This window comes from Prorops nasuta, unplaced genomic scaffold (assembly GCF_024137725.1).
Source record: "Prorops nasuta isolate Cenicafe-Biocafe unplaced genomic scaffold, Cenicafe_Pnas_1.2 PNAS00027, whole genome shotgun sequence".
Taxonomy (NCBI): Eukaryota; Metazoa; Arthropoda; class Insecta; order Hymenoptera; family Bethylidae; genus Prorops; species Prorops nasuta.
The window spans coordinates 2,722,481-2,750,410 of NW_027116824.1; the positions used below are offsets into that span (position 1 = coordinate 2,722,481).

Genomic DNA, 27,930 nt, shown 5'->3' on the forward strand with positions numbered 1-27,930 from the left:
CAATAATAAAAGCAACGGGGATTTCATTTATGGCTGGTGGTTAAAGATACAAAGTAGCATCGATTTCGTTTAACGAGACGAATAGCTGTGTATTGTTGCAAATAGCGCGATAAAAGCTAGATAATAGACTTTCCATCAGACGTAATTTACGCCTTGAGTGTCTTTCTCGTCTGTGCAAGTCTGGTTTGTGAAGTGGTCTGTTATGCTGGTTCGTTACTTTCCTTCTCTCTCTCTCTCTCTCTCTCTCTCTCTCTCTCTCTCTCTCTCTCTCCCTCCCTCCCTACCTCGTTTCCGCAAAGGTATTAACTAAAACGTAGTGCTTCTCATGAAGGCTCCCGGCGATAAATTGCGCACGATCGTAACAAGGCGGGTGGCAATAGCATAGCACCATAGTCGTGGCGGCCTGTGGCGTCGGCATCGGCGCGCACTTCATTTTCATCGAATGTCGTAATTCGGCAGGTGCAATTTTTCGTCTATACTCGCCAACTCGCGCGTCTGGCTGGCTGCCTGCAGGTCGCTCCGGTCGCTCGTGAGACGAAACAATCAATATCCCCGCGCTGTGCGAGAAATTGCCGCGTCGTAACGGATGGCCGTCCATTAACCGATAAACTCATGTACGTCCTAAGGTCGCGCGATTGCCAATTAACGCTTGACTCGATACCCGATCAACCGACGATACTACTGGGTCACGCGCACCTGCTGAATTGCAAATCTCAATTTGTTGAAGCCAGAGTACCGACCATTAGCATATGCATAAGCCAAGATTTCGGTAAAACTGGTTTAGGGCCGCTGTTAAATTAATTGCACTGCATGCCGTGTACTGTAACGCGCCTTGCGATTTCCTCCGAGCCCTGCCCGCTCCACTCCGCACTCCGCTGGCCAATTAACAAACTTTCAACCGCAAAAGTATCGACGTACATAACCTACGCTTTTTCATCCTTACCATATATAATCTACTTTTCTCATTTTTACAAGCATTGCTTCTTCTCACGTATCAAAACATTGACCAAAAGTGTCGTTTTCTCGACATTTCATTATTTGGCAAATTATTGGCAACTATTTCTATTGTACATATATGACACGTACAAGGTCTGTGCGACTGAACCATGATCAGCACCAAAACTCTTGGATGACTCGTGTCGTGTGTCCCCATCGTGAAAAATCATCGTTAAATGGTGCAAAAAGATGTGTTTTTTCCGAGCAGTAAACATGTTACCTTTCCTTTATTCCTCTTTGCAACGAAAGCTTTGTGGCTTGATAAACTATAATGGACAATTAAGTGCTCACGATGAATTTCTTATGAAGCTATCAAAGCGGCAGAAAAGCATGCAAGCTCCTCCGTATCGATCCCCATGCAGTCAAGTTTGGTCGAAGCATTTGCAAACTTGCTACCTACTTGATTTGCGCTTATTTGAAATTTCCCGTGAAAATTAGTTACAAATTTTATCGCATTATCGCTTTTACGTTCATTTAATCGTTTCGCTAATTTCATTAACTTAACCGCTGAAACCGTTATACTTGTACGTGATTCATGGAAACAATGATGGCTTAATTTAAGCGTGCACGCGGTTTAGCTGCTCGTGGCAAATCGTGTGCACGGGCGCGAGGGGGGCCAGCGCTCTCTACGATATAGAGTCGCTTGGTCACAAACCAATGGGGTACCTATATATATATATATATATACGCATGGGGGAGGTTCTCTCACGGGCACCACTAACCCTATAAATATATATATATATAACGACGAGAGCGAAAGGGTATAGTAGCTGGTGGTAAACTTTTCAAGGAAACTCGGAGTATCGTCAATTGAAAAGAAGAAGAAGAAGAAAGAAAGAAAGAAATAAGAAAAAGAAAGAGAGAAGATGGAGACTGCAATGGGGAGGAAGGGAGGAAAAAAACGAGGTGACCGAGGCATCGGTTGAAAAGATCGTAAAGCTCTCGGCAATTTCCTTTTCCACGCCTACTGGCCTTGTGCGCGCTACGGTATTCTCGATTTTCCACGAACCAGCTGATGTTGTTTACTTCGATTTTCTCCGCGCTCGCCCTTATAATCTCGGACCGTTACGCTCCCCTGAATTCACCTTTTTCAACTTCATCCGAAGAGGAGACGATAAGTCACGCGACAATTGAATAAATTGTGCCTCACTTTGCTTCCTTGAAACTTGGCTGCAATCTTTTTCTCATTTATTTTCTTTCGCGCCCGCGCGCGTCAACCCCTATATTATTTTTATCCTATTAACCATAACGGCTACCGTAATCTCCGACCGTGCCGAATCATGCATGGAGAGATTCCTTTGAATTTATGACTTAATCAAAAGTCCACTATGATCCTGATGTCGATCTAACCGAGAGAGGGAGAGGGAGAGAGAGAGAGAGAGAGAGAGAGAGAGAGAGAGAGAGAGAGAGAGAGAGAGAGAGAGAGAGAGAGGGAGCTCCTGAAAATTGCTCCTTGGTATACAAACCGCGTTAAATTATTGAGAACTCGCGAACGGTGATGTATTAATATTTTATCATACCGATCCAGAGAAACTGATGCTCCATCGTGTGTACGTATGTATATACACATAGCGAAGCTTGCGCGTTGAAGGCATGGATTATCCGGGGCTCAGTATCGTTAGCTATTTTGCCAAGGTCCGCGATTATTTTCTTAAGACCTTTGCTATTTATTCGCCGACTGGACCGAGCTATACAAGAGTTATCCGGAACCCGTATAATGGTTGAACGTAAAAGCTCTCAAGCTTGTCGAATCGTTAACTCTCCGATGGCTACATGAAATCATAAAACTTGGATAAACATTGGAAAAAGGAAAAGTTTCTCGAGGTTTTCGTGCCGGATGGAGCTTGAAAAGAGAACTCATTGTTTGTAGTGGGCATGATCGTAGAACGCAAGTGTTTCCCGATCCGCACGATTGAAAATATCCTTATCCGAGAGGGCCGGGGAAGAATAGGCATGCAGGAGGAAACGTTGAGCGGTGATCGACGTAACCTGCGTGACGTGACGTGACTGAAATCAAGATAATTACAGTGAATTTTGGCTCGCCGGAGCAAAGTGTTGACACGTTCGTGAAACAGGGATATATCCTATACAGAGCGGGAATGTGGTCCTCGAAAACCGGTATGATGCTTTAATGGAATCGATCGAACCATGCGAATCCGGTTGTGCGAGTTGCATCTTGCTATTATCTATAGCGATTCGCGGTAGCTCCACGCTAGTTGCTGATGCGCTTCCCCTCCCCAGCTCCTCTTACCTCTATCGTATTGATCTATGCTGCAAGCATTATCCACTCAAGCGTGCACTTAATGTTTCTTCCTGATTTTTTTCTTGTATCGATCTTCCAGCAAACTCTCCTTTTCACATCGTTCTTCCTCAACTTCTTCTTCTTTCTTCCCATACTCCCCTATCCCCCCCACTCGGTAGCGCGAACCCGGCAAAAAGAGTCCGGGGTAAAGGGGTAATGTAGATATATACTATATACTACTACTGGCACTACAAAGTATATACACACCATCCAGGAGGAAAGCTGGTCAATAATTTTGTCGTCGGATGGATTAGATGGCTCGTTGTTAATACGGGGGCACGTACGGCAGGAAGTGCTTGAGTCTTTTTCAATTTGCATAGAGATTTAAGCACCCTTAAGGTCACTTAATGGAATAATTTTCTAGGGCACAGTGCAATTCTGTGGCGCAGCTTTATTTCGAGGTTTTCCTCGAATACGCGCGATGGATCAAGATTTGCTAGCGCAAACACCTTATTATTTCTTTCTATATATCATCCCTGATAATAATAAAGTTGGGGATTTTAATGGATATTTCTTGGTAGCTGTGTTATGTACGTACGTTAATCTGAATAGATATTATTATGAAAATGGATGCGGCTAAGATGATCGATCATTTGCCACATGTCCGATGCAATTCGTGTACCTACCCCCGTTCGTGCAGTATTCATCGTTGAGAAATTTGAACGAGCAACGAAACGTCAGGAAGGTGGAGGATATCTATAGCCTGGTAAGTGAAGTAATCGTTACTTATTTAAATGCAAATACATCAAGTTTTTGATAACGCGCGTGAAAGAATATATCGCAAGTTATATAGAAGCTGCTTTTCACGTTTCATTATTGCAATAACTTGCAGCTGACTGAAAGGCATTTTTCATGGTATAAAAGTCAGAGAGAGAGAGAGAGAGAGAGAGAGAGAGAGAGAGAGAGAGAGAGAGAGAGAGAGAGAGAGAGGGAAAGAGGCCCCCAAGACGGGAAAAGTATCTTGGCCCTGCAGTCTGCACGGAGCAACTTATTCGAGCTCGATTGAATAATTGTCATTTACCTTTTATCTCTATATACTTTACTACATTGCAGCGGAGCTATAGAGTGACTATATACGCACACATTGGTGCAATACCTATTTGAATTTTTTTCTGCTTTCTGGGGACCCAGTCGTAAAATCAACTGTACCGTTCGTTGAAAAAGTACGTGGTCGTAGAGTTTCCTTGAATTATTATACAGTCGGCTACATGTTTTGCTAAAAAAATTTCAGTCTCATTTTTTAAACGCGCAAATTGCATCTGGTTGGGCAAATACATTTTACGTATATATATATTCCACTGTAAGCTGTTGCAGCGCCATTACTCACTAGACCGATGCCATCAATATAATTCAGCGTACATTTTTCTGACAATGTTATCGTGAATTATAGTCGAACAGACATTTTTAGAACGAGTATAACCTTATCAGAAGGAAAATGTCAGAGAATGATGATTGAAATCACAACGATCGAAATGCGTGTGGTCGCAGATGGGGTAGCTACACGTCGGATGAGCAATAGCCAACGTACGGGATCGATGGGCTGGGAAGACCCCTGAAAAGTGCTTGTTCGATCCAACTTAGAAGCGCTTAAAGGTCGTTCAATGGAATCGGCTAGCTGCCACTACGGAATCTTCAACGACCAAGTCATTCGCGCGCAAGTTTATCTTCATTGTGCCGCTATTCAACTAGCCCAGAAAAAAACTCATTTTTAACTATGTACGATCGCTTTTTATCCTCTCCAGAGAAATATAAATTATTTCACATATATATTAAAAAAGAAAAAAAAATTACGATCACATTGCATGGTACTTATTACGTTGATCAATACTAATATATACTTTATACCATAATAAAGTAGTAATATACCTAGACCGGATGAAAAAGAGATTCGATGGTCATTGATGAAAATGGTTAACGTCCTTTCTCAGACGTCTGTTAGTAAGAATATAATGCGGATTAAGAAGGATGGAGACTGGGAAGGTTTTAGCGCGATCTCCAGTACCCGTCCAGCTTAGGTCGTTTATCCGGATGGCTGGTAATGGAGAGAGGGTGTACTCGCGCGTACGTATGTATATATATATATATATATATATATATATATGTATGTATGTATGTATGTGCGTGAGAGAGGGAAGGACATGGAGCCAGTTCAGACTGTGGAAACTGGCAACTGGCAACTGGCAACGCCATTTAATCGAATAGGTTGCAGCAAGTGCGTCCGGTCATGCAGGCTGCGTCTCGAGAGCATCGATACAACTCGGGACCAAGATTGCACGCCGCTTACTCGCATATCCCTATTGATCTATGGTCGAACCATTAACCACTCGAGCGTATATCCTTAGCTTCTAGACGTATTACACCTTTTTTCACGATGCAACGTCGTTTTGTTACCAATGCAACACCGGAAAGATTAATTACGCGAATAAAAGAAAGCAACTACCTATATTTATATATATATATATATATATACGAGCTCCATTTAAATCTAGTGCTGTCCCGATCGATCATAGCCCTCTCCGATCGTTACAGGAAATATATTTTCGTTCCTCTGGCAGCGTTATACGTTATACCAAATGTTATAACTGTGCATGTATGAGCTATACATACAAATTATTATTTTCCGTCTTGAGGAGGACGTACGCTAGGGAAATAATCGAACAAGTTGCATCGCGATAAGTTTCATACTGGCGCTATGTGCACTCTGCGGATAATCGTATTTCAGTGATATAAGATGGGAAGCTGCAGCTCAGCGACGCCTCTTAATCCGATCGAACGCGTTCATCATCAGGACTGCGCCTATATGTATACTATATACATACATTCGATATAGGAGGAGTACACACAAACACGCGCGCGCGCGGAGCACACAGAGCAACACTAATACTGATATAGAGCGGAGATATTGTCAGAGAGGAATTAAAAATAAAGTGTTTAGTTCTTCAGATTAGCAAATCCTTGAATAGCGCTGGACGCTGTCGACATCGCAAAGAGTCTGCAGCATGGCAATATATGATAAGGTACCTGTTTTTCCCTGTTTTTCTCCTCTTTTGAAAGTCCACTTCTCGGAATAGTTGGGCAGCTAATCGAATCGGTCTTAACCGGTCCGGTCCAGTCCGGCCAGAGCGAGGCTGCTCGCATTTCTGATAGAGGGGCGCGCGCGACTCGCGCAATCGGGAATCGCCACACCCGATTGCGTATCTTGTTTGATCTGTGCGCTAGGACCGTTCGTTTGCGATTACTTACGAGATTGCATCGATTTCCGTGCTATTCGCTTGCTCTGATGAAATACTCGCTCAGAGTGACCGGAATAATTACGCACTGGAGGGCTTTGTAACGGTACGTAAATCTAATGGATTGATGCAGTTTTACCCGAATGTGTACCATTGGAAACTTGGAAAATTCATCGCTTTAATTATGAATAATAGTACATACCTAACGTACGCTATGACAATCTATTAAATATATACAAAGATTTCGCAGCTGACGCAAGAGCCATGCACTATATTATAATTTTGTATAGCAATGGAATTTTTCTTTTCTCTCTCTCTCTCTCTCTCTCTCTCTCTCTCTCTCTCTCTCTCTCTCTTTGTCGAAACGGACATCGACTGCTGATTCGTGCAAGCTTCGGCAGAGCTGTAATGGCGCTCGGTGACAAATTCGTCGTTGGTTAGCATCTAGTGGGAATCGCGAATTGCACTTTCTCGTAGCAAAATTTGATCTATGCAAGCATCAGCCATTGGTTTGAGAGGGATTCAAATGTTGCCTCGCACATTTTGTTTCATCGGTGTTTCACGGTGTCAGCTCGAAAGCCCACTCGAAACCTTTGCGCCGGGGGAGTCAAAAGTACGATAAATGGCAGCTAGCCGATATCGGTTTTAATCGATTTTATAATAGACAAGCTGCATTCCCCCTTTACATCCACTCTCTATCCACCTAATTGCGCAAATATGCAACTGCATGGATTTTATTTCAAATTTTATCATGAGACGCGATCCATTATTGGCCAGTGTCATGAAACATTCAATGGTTATTTAGCGAGATTCGAGAGAACGGAAAATATAAATGGTGCAATTTTCAGATCTTTTGGTTGAGTGGCTTGTTCCAGGAAGAGCTAGGAACTATTAACCACGATAGCGTATAGATATCGACCGAGCATAGATATATATATATATATATATACATGCATACCTATATACGTACACCATGTAGCTGCAGATGTCTCTATTACACGTATAGGATATAATGGAAAACCTCGTGTATATACTACGTGCTACAAAATCCAAGACACTCGCACCCTGCTAAGAAAATCATTTTTTCCACTGAATTTTCCTTTAAATATTATATATCGTTCCAAACTTGCAGGCAAGACTCATCATTCGTGTTACGTATACTCGTTGATAGTGAGTCAAATGTATATAGGTGCTGTACTATAGAAATAATGATAAGTATTGTTTAAAATATGCTAATTAGCATAATCAAGCAATACTTATATTCATATATGATATGATTATCGAGCAGTTGTTTTCGAACATGCGAAGGATGCGTCGATGATAAAAAAGAGCAAAAGTCCTATTGATTTACAATGATTTAATTGGTGTATACGCATTAAGTGATATATTACAGTCCATTTATGTTCGGATTGGATTTGGAATTACTATATACTGTTCGCGCACATCACACAATGCATTCGGAAAATACGAGATATCATTAACAAGTTGTACATAGGAAGAATGAAAAGGTGAGGATACTCTGCTACAGATTTTTTTTTCGCCAGATACATCAAACGTGTAACTCATAAATGAATATACGAGTACAGTGTATATATATATAGTATATCCAATATATGTAACAGATTCAGCGGCTTAATTTACTTGATCGATATACGAGCTTTGCGCATCCTTGATTGAAAATTTTACATTCTGATAAATTCCATTTGCCTCAATTATTTATGGTGATAAAATGATTCTGAGGATTTTTCTGATTTTTGCACGAATCTATGATTAAAAGGTGGATCTCGCGTTTGATCGATTGCGATGAAAATTGGGTAGAAAAATTGGTAAGGGGATTAATTGGGAAGGGGCTCGTCTCGCCTTATTGATCTGTATATAGATGGAGGAAGCGGTATAAGCAGCGAACCGTGAGCCAAATGTTTCGGAACTAATTTAAAGTTGGTCCCATCGGTCCCGCGCGTTGCGACGTTTTTGAAGATATTGTCAGAAATCTGTCAAACGTTTGCCGAGTGCTTATACGTTTTGCCCTGCGAGCCGGGCCGGGCGTCGATTATAATCTTAGACACGTCCCCGATACGCCGCGCCGCCTGCTGACACGCGTGGTCTCCATCAAACTTATCGAGCCTTTAACGTTTCATCCCCTTGTTTTTCTGCCAAACATTTACACGATATTGGATAAAATCAAAATCAAAATTCTGTCAATGCCTCGCGCGATACATCACTCGTTTTCCTTTCAATCGTGCGCGGGCCTTCTCTATACGTTTCATTATATTCCACTTCGTTAATTATTGCTCGACGTCTCCTGGATATTCTCTACCCAGGCCAGAGATTTAAAAATCATTTTTAATTGAATTTAACCGTTGACAGTAACGAGAGTGACAGAAACATGAGCAGACGCTTGACGAGTTACTAAACTATAGTATACATATATATATATATATATACACAGTAGAGACGCGTGTACGTCTTGGCGCATTTTCCTCTCCTGGGTAAACTTTCCACGTCCCATCTACGTTTCATTGTCAGCAAATAGTCTTACGTAGCATCTGTTTACGAATCACATACAAGCAAAGCCGCGATTTCACAAAAGGATGAGGGGAAGACGTCGCGTATTAAATTTCATTTAACACAAAAGCCTTACTTATACCAATATATATATATATATATATATATATATAGATGTACACGCCGTCGCGCGCGTACCGTAGGCTTTTTCATATTTTCTACTTAATTAGAGAGCGCTTTTCGAAAAATCCCATTATATCAAGTGAGCAAACAAATACAGTATTCGCTTAAGCGAAAACTATATAGAAATACACGAATATTATTTTATATTAATTTTAGTCTACTCCATTGGACGCACGTTCGAGCAGAAATATATTCGATAAATACGCGAGACTCGCAGTGTTCCGCAGCAGTATCGAGTCTATCGTTTACTTTGGAAAGATGGAAATAATGTTTGGTAATGTTTGATATTTCAGTGCGAAACGGTACTACTGCAATGTGCTTCTCGATTCGATATGGAAGCTTGATTAAGAGAAGAAGGGGGGGGGGGGGAGAGTCGAAGGAGCGGCAAAACTGTGCGAATCTATATACAACTCAATCTAGAGCCGGTGCGATATCGAAGTACTTTGTTGACGGTGCGTAGAGAGAGAGAGAGAGAGAGTCATTCTTTTCTTTCCCCTTTATCCAGATCGATTTCGCAAGTGGCAAATGTTAATGTATCTTAGGTTCCCCTCGCGCTGCTTTAGAAGGGGTATTGTATGCGGCTCACCAATTACGTTCATCGTCCGAGCGATGGTCAAAGGTCAGTATCTCTGCTATACGTAGACATTGAAAGTGAGCGAAACTGCAGCGCGCGTCGAATATTCATACCAAGCGAGAACGAAGCTACCATTGGAATGCAACCACTTGAGTTGCTGCAATTTTGCCTGCCAGTTTAAACCGTCCATGTGTATATCAGGGACGTTGACTCGGTTGACTCCGTCGGGGGACACGAACACACACGCAGCATTGATTCAAAGATTCGACTAGAGGGCGAGTATATAGCATATAAAAAAATAAGACCTATGGCAATATAACAGTCGAATCGTCGAATCTAATTTCACGTGCGCAACATGAATTTATATAGACAATTTAACGTGTAACTGGTACGATAAAGTGAGCAATGACATATTTAAGAACTATCCATTGTTCTCTATTTCATCATTTTCCACGGAGCTTGTGACTGTTCTGGGTTACTACCCTCTAAAAATAACGTGATCGAATGTCTGTTTACAGTAAAACTAAACTAAGGCACCTTGCACGACTGAAATTTTTATGACGTTTTATCATTGAAATAAAAAAATTCAATTGTCATTTGATTAATACAAGTGATAAAAAGCGGTACATGCTTGTAGAGGTGCAGGAAACGAATCTATCCATGCATGTTATAACCATCGACGAATGCTATCTACGTGGAAAGTGCAATCAATGTTGGATAAGCTATTATTAGAAATGTGACAGCTTTGGTACGTACGTACCTATAGTAGGTATAAATAAATATGTAGACTAAGATTTGACGAAAAACGAGATAGGATCTCCCAGGCGTATTTCCGCATGAATTAGCGTGTTACGTATTTCAGGGAATATTGAATGTCCGCAGCGACTGGCTAAAAATTCCTTCCACCGGCAAAGGTTTTCACGACGAAAGACACTTTTTTTACAAACTCGTTAGGAAGGCAATTTAACTTTGGAGAAGCTTTTAATACGCTGTATATCGGCTGTAAGCGTCGTTCCTATCGTCATATCCCGCCCGACGCGTTGGAGCACAACCGTTATTTCAAAAGTACCTACACCCAGCCTTCCTCCTCCTTCTAAATGCGACTCTCAGCTGTGTATTGTGCATCGACGTTTCTCTCTCCCTCTCTCTCTCTCTTTATTGGTCTATACATATACTAACTGTGTGTAGTATGTACTTGGCCCGAAGCTTGTAAAATCTGCTTGTATATTTTTTTTGCGACAAGAAGAAAGCAGATACTTGTTTGGGTCAAATCAATAAGTCGGTAATTGCAATCAATATTGGATGAGAAAAATTGAAAATGATGCAGCTGACTATAATCTATGGATTCGTGAAACGGAGATAGGGAGTAAGAATGAGAGAGAGAGAGAGAGAGAGAGAGAGAGAGGGAGAGGGGGTGGAACAATTGTATGGAGTACGGGAGTGGGGTGGGGGAAGCAATACGAGGCTTTTTGCAAATCGGCAAGCGACGCGGATGAACGTCAATTGGATGTATCGCTTGCTAGCCCGTATCGTATGAATTTCACATGATCGTTGCTCCCCGTGGGGCCCGTGCCGACGTAAACGCAAACGCGACTAGCGAATGGCAAATGGCAAATGTGAGCGAGAGTTCGCACGCATGTACGAATCTAGGCGCATATCGCATAAAATATTTCTTTGCAACTAGCGAAGCCACGTGCTCGCCGCTTTTTCGCGCACGGAATACACACATACAAAAAGAAACGAGTTACGCGCGATACAGCTGCAGGAAATTAAACTCAAACGATCGACACGATTGGTTAGATTCGCACCGAGTATGCTCCAGTGGAAAAAATCGTGCACGGAAAACTTATTAAAATATGCGACGGTCCACTGACATAAATTGCAGCTGATCATTTCGCCTCGATAGCGTAACGCGCTTTTTATTTACTTTATTTTCATACTGAATGGCAACAGTATATATTTTCAGATTGCAAAAGAATGAAAAAATTGTCATATTTATCGTTTTATTTTCCTCTTTCGTGATTTAGCGATGAGCTTCGTGGTAATAAAATAGATAGCGTGTTTTATCTAGTGGGTTGGTCAACGTTCTCTCCATAAGAAGGAGTATCGTTGTGTTTCTCTCGAATAATACAGGTATATATATATATATATATTTTAATAATAATAAAATTGTAAAATTTACCTTCTTCGTCGCTACCAATCATCGCGTAGCGCTCGTATCCCGTGAGATTTCGTACGGCCCCCAATCCGAAATCGTCCTTCGTCCATTGGATTGGCCCCTTTTGATGGAGAACCCGACAGGGTAGTGTTACCTTACTGCCAACTACTGCCGTTTGATCCATAGGCTCTATTGCGAATTTCTGATAGACTATTCCCGTGGTTGTCGTGGGTTTCAGTGTAGAACCGTTGGACGCGTTTGTCACGTTGCTCGTTGCTGTCCTGACCTCTATTGTTAACAGCAGCGAAAAGCAAACCAGTATCGATTTCGTCTTTAGGCCAGCCAGCGACACCGAACTGAAACACCAAGAATACATTATCAATCAACAAACATCTCCATTATTAACGCTTATTCTATATAGAATCTTGAGGAAAAATCGTTAGTCCCTTTGTTACTATATTAATAAAAATATATATTATCGTAGGTAATGCGCGTTTGCTAACATTCATTTAGGAGAATTTTGTAAAACAGCTACGATCATACTTTGGGAAATTTGGTATTCCCAGCAGAAATGTTAATATCTTCGTTGGACTATATACGCTCGTATCTTGGACGATTCCATTTTCTCCGGCGTCTGGTTAAGAGAATGGCGAGTTTGTCGAAAGAAAGGTCCCGTTATCGTTAGACCGCATCGAGCTAAATATCGTTTTTCCAATGAAAGCTCCACGCGACTTTCTTTATCCGGAACAATTAGTCCGCGTTGTAAAGTTCTATGGCTCTAATACCACTTAACTGGAAGCTTTATACTTCCACTTCAGGTGTCTTCTGTCTCCCAGCGGATTCTAAAATGAGGTTATACGACGGAATACGTGGGGTTGTAAAAGAAGCGATAAAAGTATTGCCGCTCCGGCAATTTCTTATGGCACACGAGAAATATAATATAGTATATATACATGGAGGGGTGGGGGAGGGGGAGGGGGTTAAAGGAAGAGGTAGGTGGTTATGAAGACTCGCATACTGCCAGCCATTACCGGACAAACTTTTTACGATAACTACATATTTCTGCTGCCACGCCATGCACGTACGCTAGCTGCGACGACGTCACCGTCTAAACATAATCATTACCAAGTTTTCTGGCCCCGACGACTACGACACGATTCGCTAACCAGGCTCGAAAGAGCGCGGAGCCAAGATGACCAATTTCAGACCTTCATCCTGCATTCAATTAACTCCAACTAGCTGCCATAACTGAGGAGCGCGCTTATATGTTTCAATTAATTATCTAGTTTCGCTGAGCTGGCATTGTTCGAGTCTGCAGCCTCCTCTGCGTACATCTCAGATCCTGCAGATATGCCATGGCCGGTTTAAATCGATCCACAACGCTATATCTACTTATCGAGACTAATAGAATTCGTTAAACCCCCTCCTATATCCTTCGTCCATATATATGCATGCATGCATACATTACGAAGTAGGGGATACGTATATATGTATACATGCAGATGCGAAGAAATCTTTTCCGAGAGATACGTGGATGGATGTATTATATATGATATCAAGAAAATTCAGTTTCCCTCTTTGTTCGCGGCACGAAGAGTGTAGCATCTGCTCGGCTCTAGAGCGCCACTGGACCTATTTACGTTTCGGTGGTTTTTCGTTTGGAGCGCATTTGGTTTTTGCACGACGATATGAGTAGCGGCTTGTTTACACGCATCCCTTGTACAGGGTTGTAGTGCAGCTGTTCGTTATACCGGTTGAGCGCGTGTTCTTACGGAGCTGAAGTTGCAGCGGAGCGGAGAGCAGAGCAGAGCAGAGCACCTAAAAGTAGTTCTTGCTGTGTGCGCGCGCGCGTTCGGTCGGTTAGGCGAGGGAGGATATCGTAAGATGCTCGTACGACATCATGCCCGACCGTTTCTTACAAGCTCAATAGGATAATAACCCTTGACTACGCTACCGCCCGAACGCTTCAATGGGATATAGTAGTAACGAGCGGTAATAATAATTGCAGCAGCCCGTGCTGTTGCTGTTGCTCTTGCTATTGCTCTTGCTTCTACCGCTGCACGTACACTGCTGTCCAGACATCGACTAAATTATTCCACCAACGGAGTTTCAGCAACTTCCGTTTTGACGAAAACAACGTCTTAGCCTGCTGCCTTTTACCCGACATGTTTTTCTTTTCCTCCACTCTCGTCCAACTCCTCCCTTTTTCCCTCTCATAATGCCTTCTAACAATGCGGAAGATGAATCGCAAAGTGGATAAAACTTCCTTTTATCTTCTCCTCCTTTTTATTCCCTATCGAAAATTTTTAAACTTTAAGTATTTCCATAATAAGATTATTGGCTTTAATTCCTTTTACGATGAGAGAGTGAAACGAAGAATTAGGATTATACTATATTGATATATATATACATATATATCTGTTATTGTATGGTAGTGGGCAAGAGCAACGAAGCAAAATTCGATGGTTTAACTATGGCAGCTAGGGATAATTAATTGTATCGCTGTCCTGGCGTTTAGTCCAAATAATGAAGCTTCAATTATTGGATCTGACGCGGCTTAAATGCAAATAAATAAAATCGCTAGTGACGAAAACGCCTCTAATGCCTGCCTGCTTAACCGAGTCACGAGGATTCAATAACGAAGTAATCGTAATGGCGGGGAATTATCCTCTTATTATTTCGGTTATGCTGGATTAATGCATTTATTTCAGCGTCGGTACATTAATAACGAAGCTGAATTTTGTTTTAATATTACGTAACCGTATTATTCCGGATTTGCGCGAACGTCGAATAATATCGGGGGCGCCAATGGCACACATTCTGGCATCTCTCGAGAGCCGCAGAAATAGCTGGACTCGAAAAAAGTTAGCATGTAAGATGAATGAATAATTTTTAGCAGCGACTGTGCAGGAGGCGAAGGAGGAACAAAACTGGTTACAACCATGAAAGGTTTCACTGACGAGCTGGCCGAATTCAAAAGTATGGAAATTTCGATGCAGCTTTGAAGCTGCTAATTTCCAAGATGAATCGAAATGGTCCCGCTAAGAATTTAAAAGCTTTCGCGAGTCAGCGAGCTTCGCCCGTGCAGCTCGCGCTGTACCAAGAAGACGAGTGATTCTTATAAAAAATGTTGCTCGGTTCGAGCAAGCCGAGAGACCTAGATATTTCTTCAGCGTTTAAAAGGAACAGAGGTCGTGGCTATATATATATATATATATATAAGGGTGCAGGTTAGGGGTGGTGCAGGGTTACTGTGAGCTAGAGAAGCGAGCCATCCAGGAGGGATATCCAGCGTGGGCGCAACGTCACCGATCAATTTGTCATGGGATGACCCACTATCAAAGACGCGAGTTTCTCGCTTCGGTAGTTGTAACGTATTTTAAGAACTTGAAGATTTCATACATCCAACTCGATTCTATTCACATGAATACAAAAATACCTTCCATGTGTGCAATTGCCCACGTCACTTTTCTTTCTCTCACTACGTACGTTATCCAGATATATTATTATACGTGTCCAAACACTTGTACGTTGCACCTATATACGCCACGTCTGGTAAAACATTCTTTTTCCACTGATCTCTTTTTATCCCAGCGCGCGCTAGCTACTCCATCCACTCCCGCGCGCGTATAAACGTATTCCATCACGACATAGTCAAAACTTTATCGATCAACTGAAATAACCTCTTATATCGTTTGAGTTTAAGCGTAGATTGCCATAAATCATGTTCAGGGTCGCTGATATGAAAAGAAGTCCGGAAGAGGATAGTTGTAAGTCATTAACGCGTACAGCAGCAATTGATAAAGAGAACAATGAGATTTTCCTTTTCAACGCTGCTAAAGAGAGCAATGTGTATGTACAGTGGGATAGCGGCAAAAAATCCGTTTTTCCGTAATCTCCCGAGACGCGTAGTTGAACGAACTCTGCAGCAGCTGCACATATCTAATCCAACCATCTGATCCAATGGCTTTCAATCGGTGTTTGTGCATGCGTCCTGTTCTCCTTGCTGCCACTTGGATTGGCTTGGGATCATCTAGAGACAGGGAACATCAACAGAGCACGAGTAAATCCCAATCGCGTTGCTCCTACGTGTGACGATTGGTCGCCTAATTTTTCATTGGCTTTGAAAACAAGCAGTGTTAGTTAGCGCGCGCGCGAGAGAGAGAGAGAGAGAAACACAGTATAGCAATACGAGAGGGAAATGGTGAACCGAATCGGGACTTAGCCTTCGACCGAGATTACGCTCGGTGGACTTCGGAATTTAAACCTCGTCACAAGCTCGATTCGCAGGGCATTAACAAAACCCATTAGTACTTGCTTAATTCCGCGACGGCTGTGCTAACAGAGCTAAAATCGCACATTCCGATTTCAAGTCTATATGGGAATTCAGAGACAGCAAAGATATAGATGCGAAAAATTCGATGACAGTTATTGGTACGCGAATGCGTGGCAACGTTCGCCAGCACGCGCTCTTATTGGCGCTCAATGAAAATAGCCTTGATGGCCTATTTCAACCTTATCGGGGTCCGCCTCGCGCGATAATGGTACCCTCGTATATATTTACTCAGGAATCACTGTCGAGCGGCCCTATAGAAAAATATCGATTATTAAATTTATTGCTCACCGCAACAGTCCCTTTTAATTTAGCTCAACTATTTTCTCATCGTCTCTTTATTCTTTAGGTACCTCATATATACATATGTCATTATGGTAATTATTTTATTTACTTTAATTTTACCACACACACACACACACACCCATTTCTTAATATTAACGCCTCGTCACAACAAAATAATGAAAGCATTTGGAAAGTAGCATTGGAGTTTGCAGCAGAGAGTGGGTATTTATTTAACCAAGTTGCAAAGCGTATGCCGTAATCCCGCGAGGAAGAATTATCGGGATATTTAGCATCGTGGCACGGCGTTTGCTATTGCAACAGTTCCATTTGCATAAATTACAGTTAAGACCATGCTTAAATGCTACATTTAACGTCCTTATATGCGTACTGCTCTTACGCGTCCTCATATTTACCGACGGGCGAATATTTGCTCGTTTTGCCAGAATGATACGTGCAGAATTACTACACTCCTGCACTGTCTCTCCAGATTTCTCATGGCGCACGCTCCTTTAACCTTTGCCATTGTTCGCGAGGCTCTTCCGCAGCTTCTTATACCAGCTGCATCCTGCTATGCTATACCATGCATCGATATAACAAAGTAGACCGTTTTCTTTCCAACAAAATAATTCCAAAGCGTGTTTTCGTCTCCATCGAGTCTTTATACCTCCAACTCCCACCATGCACCTTTGACTCGTAGAGGCAATACCATAAGAGTAATACATTATACACTTGTTTTTTTTTTTCTCTTCGTATATATACCCGAGCTTCTTTTCTTGTGCAAGCCGTTTGGAGACTGTGCGGCAATACGTGGACGTTTTCGTAGGTCTCGAGCATTGTTCGGTAGCATTAGTGTATTTGCGGATAACGAAATAGCTGTCGAGCCTCACCTTAGCTCGGTCTACCCTATACCCAACAGTTGCAACTGACGCATTGTGTGCTCGCACAACAATCAACATCGGCTATGTACGCTATCGTGCATACAAGCTGTACAATGCTGTGTATACCGTACATTGCGCAATGCCGGCAAATACTGATACAGTAAAGCAGTCTCTATAGCATATACACAGCTTGAAAATCTGTCAAACCCACAAGATGACCACGCGTACTTTGCCGGGCCTCTTGTGTGCCGATAGAACCGTAGTATAGTCGCTTCTATCATCTAACCCCCTTTAGCGCGCATGTTTTAACAAAACCCATTCATCTTGCTGCCTCCACCCCTCCCACCGAATTGATTCCAACCCACGAAACAGAAATTGATACGCGCGTGTTACGTATTTTATCTGAATTTTGTCGTTGGAAAATGTTTGCTGAATCCCAGCAAGTGTGTATTTGCCCCTGGGTGAGATAAGATACGCGCTAAATGCAACAATTCCTATTTATTTGTTTTAATAGGATTTCAACGTGCATGGCGTGCAGCGATGTAGCGATACCTGCGCATAGTATATTTTAACAGAGCGAGAAGCATTGGCTGCGAATTGCGTAGATCGAGTAATATATCCAAGTTTTGTGTATGCGTTGGTACACACCTGTTCGTTTCTTCGATATGAGTACTTGCTGCATGCATTTGCACATCTTATGGAAGATCTAAGATTATGCAGTGGCACATCAAAGAGTGAATGTGCTTCTCACTAAAACGGTGACACTCTTAAAGTAGGAGCTTCGTAACGGCTGCATAACTGTAGTTGTTGGCGTAGCTTTATTACATTCCGTATCTCGAGATATTTTGCAGCGTGTTTGAGGAACTATTACACGAATTTGATTATCCCTGTAAGTTTACAAAATTTTATATTTTCCTCTCTCGGAAATTTTGCCATATTTCAGAATGTACAAAAGTTTCTGTCTAATTTCAACATTTGCACCAAACTGAGAGAACATTTGTCCGAGCAGTTACGATTTCACTGTAGCGTATACGTTATATATCGTATAGATTATATTCATGCAGAATTATTTTAGTTGTATTCAATTGGCTCTCCTCGCTCCAATTATCATTTTAGTTTCATCCAACGGTATCGATCGTTGTAAAACAGTTGACAACTTTTTGCTTTCCCTCTGGGCCGGGTTCCTGAAGGATGATTATACGCGGACTAGCTTTCTTAATGCTAAGCTGTGGAAGCACTGCCTGCGCAGACGCATATTAAATCTACAACTATGAGACGAATATATCTGCATTGCAGAAATAGTTTGACCATCTAAATTTCATTTCACTCGTACGTACCGAACGTTTAAATTTATTCTCTACACTTCCTGATGAAACGAGCAGTTGGAGAACGGACATTGGTTTTTTTTTACCCCCACATATATAAAAAGCAATATGTTTAATCTTATGGTTTTGTACAAAAGTTCAAAGTTGAACAATTATAGATCGCAAGAAAAGAGGACAATCACGAGCTTCTTGGATAGTTTAACATTTATAGTATATAATAGAAGACTGTTTTATGATTTTCACAGCGCGCTATATATCTCTCGTAGAGAAATGTTTAGGGATGTGATATTGTGTCGCATGCATATTAGATACATTTTTCATGGGAGATGGAAACGACGCATGAGGTTTATCCCTTGAATCTTCGCGTCATAAGAACTAAGCTGAAATTCCAATGAGGAAAGTATATGGGAGATTGCAGTCGGTAGGGAAATGGGACAGATGAATGCAGTGACCGTGCAAGTTGAATTGTTGTTTAACCATCGGGTGCAATGACGCAGCTCCAAGGGAAAGAAAATTTCTGGTGGAAAAAGAAAAGTTTGAATCACTCGACTCGAGCAAGTAACGTGCCACGTTGGTCAACATGTGCTCAGCGAAGAAACGATTGTACTTCTTAAATAATCCCAACTCCGTTCGTTTCTTCGTATCCCCCTCATAGAAAATTTATTTTAGCATTCCACACTACGACCAACTAACTTTAGCTCGTTTTAATTGAATGCCGTCGATCCTCGGAGTAATGGCGGAACCATGCCTGCTGGGCTCAGAATGGCAAAACAGATTTAATATAAGTAAGCTCTTTACATTTAAATTTCCTGCTTCAATTGAAAAAGTTTATATTCTATCTTTATACTTTCACCAGTATTACGGATCGCTACTAATGCAAAAAGGGAAACGCCGGATAACAATTGCGTGTGACATTGTAGCGCAATTGATAAAAGGAATGCAGAAATTTAACAAAAATTTTGCGTATTAAGGAGACAATAAAGCTTTCTACGTGATTAACCGAGATATTATTCAAAGCGTTTTAATTAATCGATCCAGTTGGTATTTAAAATTATGTAGTTGGTAAAATCACGCGAGTGAGTGGAGAATGTTATTTGAATAGGTGCGTTGACAAGTGGGTCGCCGACGACCTTTTGGGCTTCGGATCGATATCGTGAAACGATATTTCCTCATTAGTGCAGCTACTGGATTGGCGCGAGCATAAATTCAGGTGAAATGGAGAATACGGTGCACTGGACAGAGCGAGGGAGTGCATAAAAGTAGAAAAAACAAATGTGGGAAAAAGGAAAATTCGAAAATCAAGCCGGGAATCTCATCGTCTATTAAAGTCCGGTAGGTAGAGCAGCTTGGAGATACGATTCAAGTGCATCCACGTCGTGTTGTCAGCGAAAAGAAAAAATGCAGTAGAGTTTGTCTCGCGATAATTATGCGAGTCCCAACTGTTTTAACTATCCCAGAAGTGTGTGAAAACGAGCTAGAGCCCGTGCAGTGGACGCTCGCTCGGTGTATTCCCGAGGGAGTTGCATGCATTAGTCGTGCTATAAGGATTTCATCATTAATTTACATATATTAATTTCATTTTCCACTCGCGTAACATGGATTATACCGTTACTTATTTTACTTTCGTTTATAACGAGCTTGGTGTATGTTCGGGTCTCATAAAAATTAATTTGGTAATTTCAGGAGGCTAGGATAACTCGTACATATATCGGACTTTGTCTTTTAATTTTATACTATATAATTTATGGAATACCTCTATACACGCTGTGCTACATTTATATATGTATATACCAAAAATGATATTTTACAATAACGATAGAATAAGCGAAACGCGGCAAGTGGCGTACGTTTAAACCATGAGACAAATCATGCAATTAAGGTTTTTTCGAATGACAAATTTTCAATTAGTGGCAAAACGCGCATGGACATTTGCATCGACACAAGGTTTAATCATGATTTCCTGTTGGCGCAATGCAGTGGGCCATACGCAGCTGACAATCGGCCGGCTAGGCGCGCCAGCCGGCAGCTGCCAAGACTCGAACAATACGCGGTAATTTGATTAATCTACGATTAATAGTTGAGCAGTGGTAGGACAAACAGGTTGCCAGTAGGGTGCTTATTACCGCTGCTGCGGTGCCACTGCCTCTGGCAAACGGTATCTATACTCGCGTCTTTCATCCTGCGATCTGCATAATTATACCTAAATGCATCATCAAGATCGTTCTAATTACGGGCAATGCCACGTAACGAAACCTTGTAGGTTTTTGGCCGAAAAAGGAGCCGAGGGAAGAAGCGGCTCGGCTCATCGATCGATCGATTGGTCGCTATGCGATACATCTACAGATATAGTATATATATAGGACAATCGCCTTTCAGACCTATATATATATATATATATATATATCTGTGAAAACACACGGAAGCGAAACGCTGATGAAAGGGATGGATGGAAGCCCGTATAACTGTGACTGCTTTGCTTTCTAATCGTACTTTGCGCTATCGTACTTGAAGTTTAGTATGCAATAGGTATGTACTACCCTCTACTCCATATTGCTTTGCTACTACTACTTTAATTCCTGCTGTTCTCCTGCTACCAGGTCCTCTTCCTGCGCACTCGCTGGATGTTCAACGCGTTCTATATAGCACTGCTTCGCTATATATATCGAGCGAGGAATGTACAACAAAACCGATAATAGTTCCGCTTTTGACTACGTCCGCTTCTACTCTGAACCCTCTCCTCAACCCCCCTGCCCTCTCTCGCGCTTCCTTCCTTCCTTCCTTCCTTCCTCCCTTCCTACCGCGTCCTCTTGCTGCATCTCTCACCCCTTCCTATTATCATCTCCCGCCGCGGCGTGCCTTTCTTCAATTTTTCCTCAACTTGCAACGACGTGCTTCTTTCTCCTCGATGAGACGTGATTTGGAAAAAATGCCGCAAGTTGAAGTCGTTTGACTCCGTCGAGTTAAAACTTCGCCAATATCTTCTAAAGGAAATTCGCAAGAAAAAAAAGTCGGCAAACAATTTCGCGAGGTTTCATCGTCCGGCTAATTCCGTATTTATTCCATGTTTTTTAAGCGTCCAAAGTTTTTTTACAGTCTTACTTTATATATATATATGGCAGCTGCTCTATCAATATGATTTATATTTTAAATGCTGCATACGCCCGGTAGGTAGCTGCCACTATGGAAAACGCTCCGAGCGAAAATTCTGCGAAAGCCGTATACCTGCTGCAGTCTAAAAAGGTTGCCTTGTGTACGTTCCTATACTACGTCGAGCTGGGATATATATTTTTGGTCAAACACGCTTGGTTTGTGAAGAAAATATTAGTATCGCTTTGATTGGTTGGTCGAACGGTTAATTGGAATAGTTTAACACAAACACAATATCCCTGAAATAAAATAATCCACACAATCTTGAATTAAATAGCGAGTTTGCCCGTGGCTTACCTGGCAAATAAATGAAGAGAAATTACTTTTCTCACCTTGAATTTGGCTCTCTCGTCTTCGAAAAAAAAAAAAAAAGAAAGAAAGAAAAGAAATATATCCTGCATCCCCCATGAAGGGATCGGGACATTAGTGTCGCTTAGATTCACGGAAGTCGGAAGTGGCTAATTTTACGGTTGTTCAAGTAACTTCGCTGATCGGACAAACAATAACTTCGTTAAGTCAGTGAGTGGGGTAATCGAGGTATCGATAATCCCGCTTCGAACGAATGAACGACCCGTGAAAACACGGTTTGTTGGCTCGGCGAGACCTCCTCTTCCGCTGGATAAGTACTATTTGCCCGTAGTTCATTCTCGTCCTGTCTACAGTAGTACGACATACATATATATATATATATGTACAGTACCTCGACGCTACTACCAAACCGATAATACAAATTTCCCATACCAATCAATCATTCGTACAGGCGTATACGTCTTTTTGCAAATTAATTAAAAAAGAAGTGCGGATACATTCGTCATATTAATTATCCACGGTTAACTACATGCATGCACATGTATTTTTTTGTAGACGCGACCTTTGGCCCGACGAAACCTCATTTAGCAAAAGAAATGATTTTATCTGAAAGCTAGCGGAAATAAAAACAAATGATGGGATAATTATAGTATATTATATGGATAGATAGAGGCAGTGTACTACCAGCAAACGCATTAATGATAATTAGAACTTCAATTAACTGTCTCCTGCGATGTGTTACTTGTTTACCCGTATCGTGCTACAGCGCGAGTAATCGAAACTACAATTGCCGTACATGTGTTACAATATTACACGTGGCGTGTATGTAATTATCAAAGCTCACACGAAGTTCAACCCTCTGTCCCCAAATGGCGAATTATTCGCGGTATTCAATCGTTTAAAGAAAACTATATAGCGAATGAGCAATAAGCGAGTTGCGCACAGTTGGCTGAAAGAGCAAACTTGTTAGATTCTTTTGGTCAACGCGTTTATAGCACGTCTGTTTCCATTATGGGATCACAATGCTTGATTATAATCGCATGGAGATGGCCGAGTCGTTTGGTTCCCTAAGGGACAGCCGGGACTGGACCAGTGACTGTCGACTGGAGGAAAAGTGGCAATAGCAGCGCGTATATAGGAAAAAGCAAACTGTACAAAGCTTTTGGCTCGGTGTTTTGTTAGGGCCGGTTGAAACGTCCTCGAGGAGAATCCGAGTAGAATACTTCTTGGTCGATTGAAAAAGAATGGATGGCAGAGAGGAAAGGGTGGGTCTCGCTTGATAGGCTAAAGTGTGTAGGTATAAGGAAGGGTATAGGAATAAAACGCAGCCATAGCGCGGGACAACCTAATCCTACTGTGGCGTAATAGATTAACACATCCTCTCTGGCTGACAGGACAAAAAGGTGGCAGGACAAAAAGCTGAGTTAGGGCTGAAAGGAGCGTGGGATGACAAGGACTCGGAAGAACGCGAGATAAATAACCTCCGTCACCGAAGATGGTGCGTTCCTATATATAAAGCTATACGTATACGGCCACTTGTATTATTTCGCGAATATTTATTTATGCGGATCACACTTGCTTCACTCATTGCGCATAACCAGTCATGATTGAGAAACCCTCGCTCTCTCCGCAGCAGCAATGGAATATCCTGCGATATATAACCTCTTTTTTAATGCAACAGCCAACTTTCTCGATGGCACATATATATCCAACGAGAGCCGCATGCAGAGATACCATTGGCGAATAGACGCGTGAAATTTCATGGCAGCAATTAAACTGAAGCAGCGTTCGCGAGAAACATTGGCCAATTTGGTGAAACGTACAGGTATCGTGGAGCTAGGCTCTCTCGTTCACTGGCGTTCCCTTCGACAATATATACCGTTTAAGTGCGATAATTGCGTGTCTACACGTTTCATTCGAACCTTTGCGTTAAAGTAACTATATAAGGCCAAGATCGCCAGACCAATATATCCTAAGCACAGTTGAAAACTTGACAAAATCAGAGCAGCAGTTGTGCAAACATTGCGATAACATGTCAGCAGACGAGACAGTAGTTAATCTAATAGTATTCTCGACGTTCATTATTCCGAGAAGTTCCGTTGGTATTACTAATTAGAATTCGAGTGAACTGCAAATCTGGAAAGTTCAGCCGAAACTCCCATCGTGCTGGATAGTAATAAGACCGATCGTTATTACTGTTTACAATCTCTAGTGGTTCAGGGAATTGTGCATGCGCCAATTGCTTTTAATATATTTAATTATCTTTCTCCAAAGTTCAATTCGATACAACTACGCGGTGAGTGCTAACATCTTTTCCGTTTACAATGGAAACAATAAGCCTTATTCTAATAATGCAATATCAATTGATTGGCACTCTTATCGATCAGGTTCGATAAAGTGTGGAGGGGTAGCCAAAAATTCTTACCATCCTTTGCAGAAAATTCTCAAGCTTTTCGAACGAGGGAGAGATATATTTCATACAATTACCGATGGTGGGAAAAAGATGTGCTTGTTGTATATTCGAGAGAAAAATTCTATACGTATATATGTCGAGAGGCCAACGGGATCGGACAGAATTTCCTTCGTAGGAATAACAATGAATTTGTGGTTGAGGTACATTGTTTCGTGAAATAATCGGCCGTAAGATAGTGAGAAATAGAAAGGCTTTATTTCTGCCTCTTTTCCGGCAGACCACGCTTATATTTTTATTTCATGGCTCTTGTAATTAAAAATAAGCTACAGAGCGAAAGACAAAACTTTAGCTGTTAAGACTCCGCATAAATAGTTTCCTCAGGAGCAAAAGCACGTACTCAACGGGAGATTTTACAGAACGAAGCATAAAACGTATCAGACACTGCGTTCTTCTTACACGAGTCATCGCGTGGATATTCTTAAAGCAGCCTCTTTTCATTTCCTCTTCTCCTCTTGCAGCTCTTGAATTCTTTAATTAATAACAAATTAGCTGCGCGCGCGCTTCGCATTCAATTATTTTAAAATCATGTGATTTTCTTTTGATCTTTCAACTGGAAGGTTTGAAATTCTTTCAAATGCCGCATTACGAGAATTCACCGAGCCTTTTGTCGTAAAATCATATTTCAAATCTTGTTGCCATTTCTTCACACCCCTTGAATCAGCTATAAGGGATCTAAATTAATTAAAATCTAAAAAAGATGAAAAAATATACTACTCCGTGCTTTTTGAAGAAAAAAGGGAGAGAGAGTCTGTGAAATATCGCAGTTTAATTATCTTAGGATTTTCACTATTTTTTCAAGCCAAGAAGTGGACAAGATATAATAAAAATATTAGTTTGCAAATGAAGGAAGTAATGAAAATTTGAGTTTTAAAATTCTGTGAGAGAGATTATGAAATGAAGAGTCGGAGTTGAAAAATTTAGGACATGGGAGCTTAATTTCGATTGTGGCAGGTCACGACGTATCTTATATGGAAAGTAGAAGGACGAAGCCAATTGCATGGAATATATATAGGGATCGCATTTATATGGCTAGTTCCCTCTCTCTCTCTCTCTCTCTCTCTCTCTCTGAGTAACATTTTGCGATATAGATAGGTTCGCGTGAGTAGCCTGATACGTTCACAACCAGCTCGTCGACTCACTTGCATCTCCCATCACTACTCGGATCACAGTTACCTAATACTGCAGTTATGCCAGAGCCTTTAAACTTACATATTACATTATTTCTCAGTACATATTGGAGATTCTACCTTAAGACGATGGAAATAGGCAGACATGTAGATATATATATATATATAACTTCGTCAGATGATCCTTACGAGTCTTGGTTATATAACTGTTAAACTTATACATAAAACTACGTGAATAGTTGGCACATGAAACACGACAGATCCTTACCGTAGCTGTTAATTAAGCTCCACGTTTAATTAAATTATTACTTTGATTTCAATTACAGGATCTCTGTAGGATCAGCCATGCTTCGATTCGTTCGATAATAATAATTCTTGTATATATAGCTATAATACATAACCGTGATGAAAGTATACGAAAAAAGAAGGAGGCGATATAATAGAGCTCTAAAGTTCATCGATAATTTGATTTCATTGGCATTAAGCTTGGATGCTTCGTTTTATCATTCCATAGGCGAATGAGGGAATAGGGGTTGCTTAAAATGTTTGCTGGAAGAAGTTGAATTTAAACTAGGACGTTGATATCGGTAAAAATAAACAAGCCGAAGAGTAACATGGCTGGTCATAAATCAGAAGCAGACTTAACTACTTTATAACCGTCAGGTGAGTGCCAAGCTTATCGATAAAAATCTCAGCTCGTTCTCTCCGGCTTTGGGGCCTTTATTAAAATAAGTCCAATGCGGAGCTTTTATCTCGCTTCTCTGCGGAGCATATGAAAGTCACAAATGGCGAAGGAGATTATTTATGCTGGTGGAGGAGTTAGGGAAGGAGAGGGTGGGGGAGGGGTATGGCGCTAAATTAAACAGTAATTCGTTCATTGCTGAAGTCGCGTGGAATGAATTAACGCGAGGCGAGTAAATTTCTAAATGATTTAACGCGTGTGCGCGCTGTGGCGCACGGCGGTGGCCGAGACATCGCAGTTTTCTGTTATATCCAGGGAAAGGGAGGAGGGGGGGGGGGGGGAGGGCGGAAGGGGCCCTGAACTGCAAAAAGACCTAGCAGGGAGGACGTGCGGTACTTTTTACGAGCCGGCAGTATTACGTATTGCCGTTGTGGAAGCGCCGCACGTACCTCGCGAGACGTTCGCAGCAAATAATTGTTTTTACCGAAGCGTGCTGGCATTTTCTAATTTCAAGGAGCTATCGTCTTGCTGAAATCACTCGGTAGCGCCCATGTGTGTCTCTGGAACGTCTTTGAAACAGGATTTTGGCCAGGATGCCAAGGGGCTACACACGGAACTACACAGTAGGAGCGACGTCGCTCAGGGGGAAGGTTGCGCAAACAGGGCTATGTATGTGGCAACAGTGGCGTAGTCAACGCTGGATATTGCTTTTATTCTCTTTTAGCCTTTGAGAAAATAATACTCCTCCCCCCACCCCCATCTCCATCCTCCCGGTCTTCTTCCTTCTTGCTCTCTCTCTCTCTTTCAAACTGTTTAGTGGACCAGAAAATGAATCCTTCCAGCTATCTCATAAATCAAAAGTCTCTACTGTATTGCGGCGGAGTAGCTTAGAGGTCAAGTATACTCATTCACGCCTCGACAGACGCAATAAGTTTTGTCGTGACGAGGGCGAAAATCAACGGTGCGTTGTTTAAATCTATATAGTCGCTGCAGCGTTAAAATTTAATAAAGCAAATTCACAAGATTGCAGGGTTGAGTAAAAAATAAACGTTTCCCATGAGCGCCAGTGCCAGCGTGAGAATGGTCATGCATCCTTCTCTTTGGTAGGTACTTGGTACTGGAGAGGAGTTGGTTGTGAAGCATCGGCCATGAGGGAGGATGAAGGAGAAGAGTCGTCGTAGGGGTTTGTCGAGACGAAGGCTGCTCGTTTGACCATACGTCCTACATACTCCTATTGTATGCATCCAATGTCTCGCATCGATCTTGGAATTCCTGGACGTTCCTTGCCAAATACTTTGACCGTCCGCTCTCCTCCTCCTTATACCATATATATATATATATATATATATATACACATACGATACGCTACGTCCTTTTTGTATCTTATCTTATAATTCCTCCAACGCACGGAGGTACCATGAAA

At 41.7% G+C, this 27,930-nt stretch overlaps 1 protein-coding gene across 2 annotated transcripts in view; it reads right to left on the minus strand.

Annotated features, from left to right (window-relative positions):
* LOC136782434 (irregular chiasm C-roughest protein-like) overlaps nt 1-27,930 on the minus strand; it is a 103,337-nt gene that overhangs the window by 27,000 nt on the left and 48,407 nt on the right. For both annotated transcript variants that reach the window (XM_066741864.1, XM_066741863.1), the window contains exon 2: nt 11,973-12,304. In XM_066741864.1, coding sequence (XP_066597961.1) covers nt 11,973-12,304 — 332 coding nt within the window. The remainder of the gene's footprint in view (nt 1-11,972; nt 12,305-27,930) is intronic.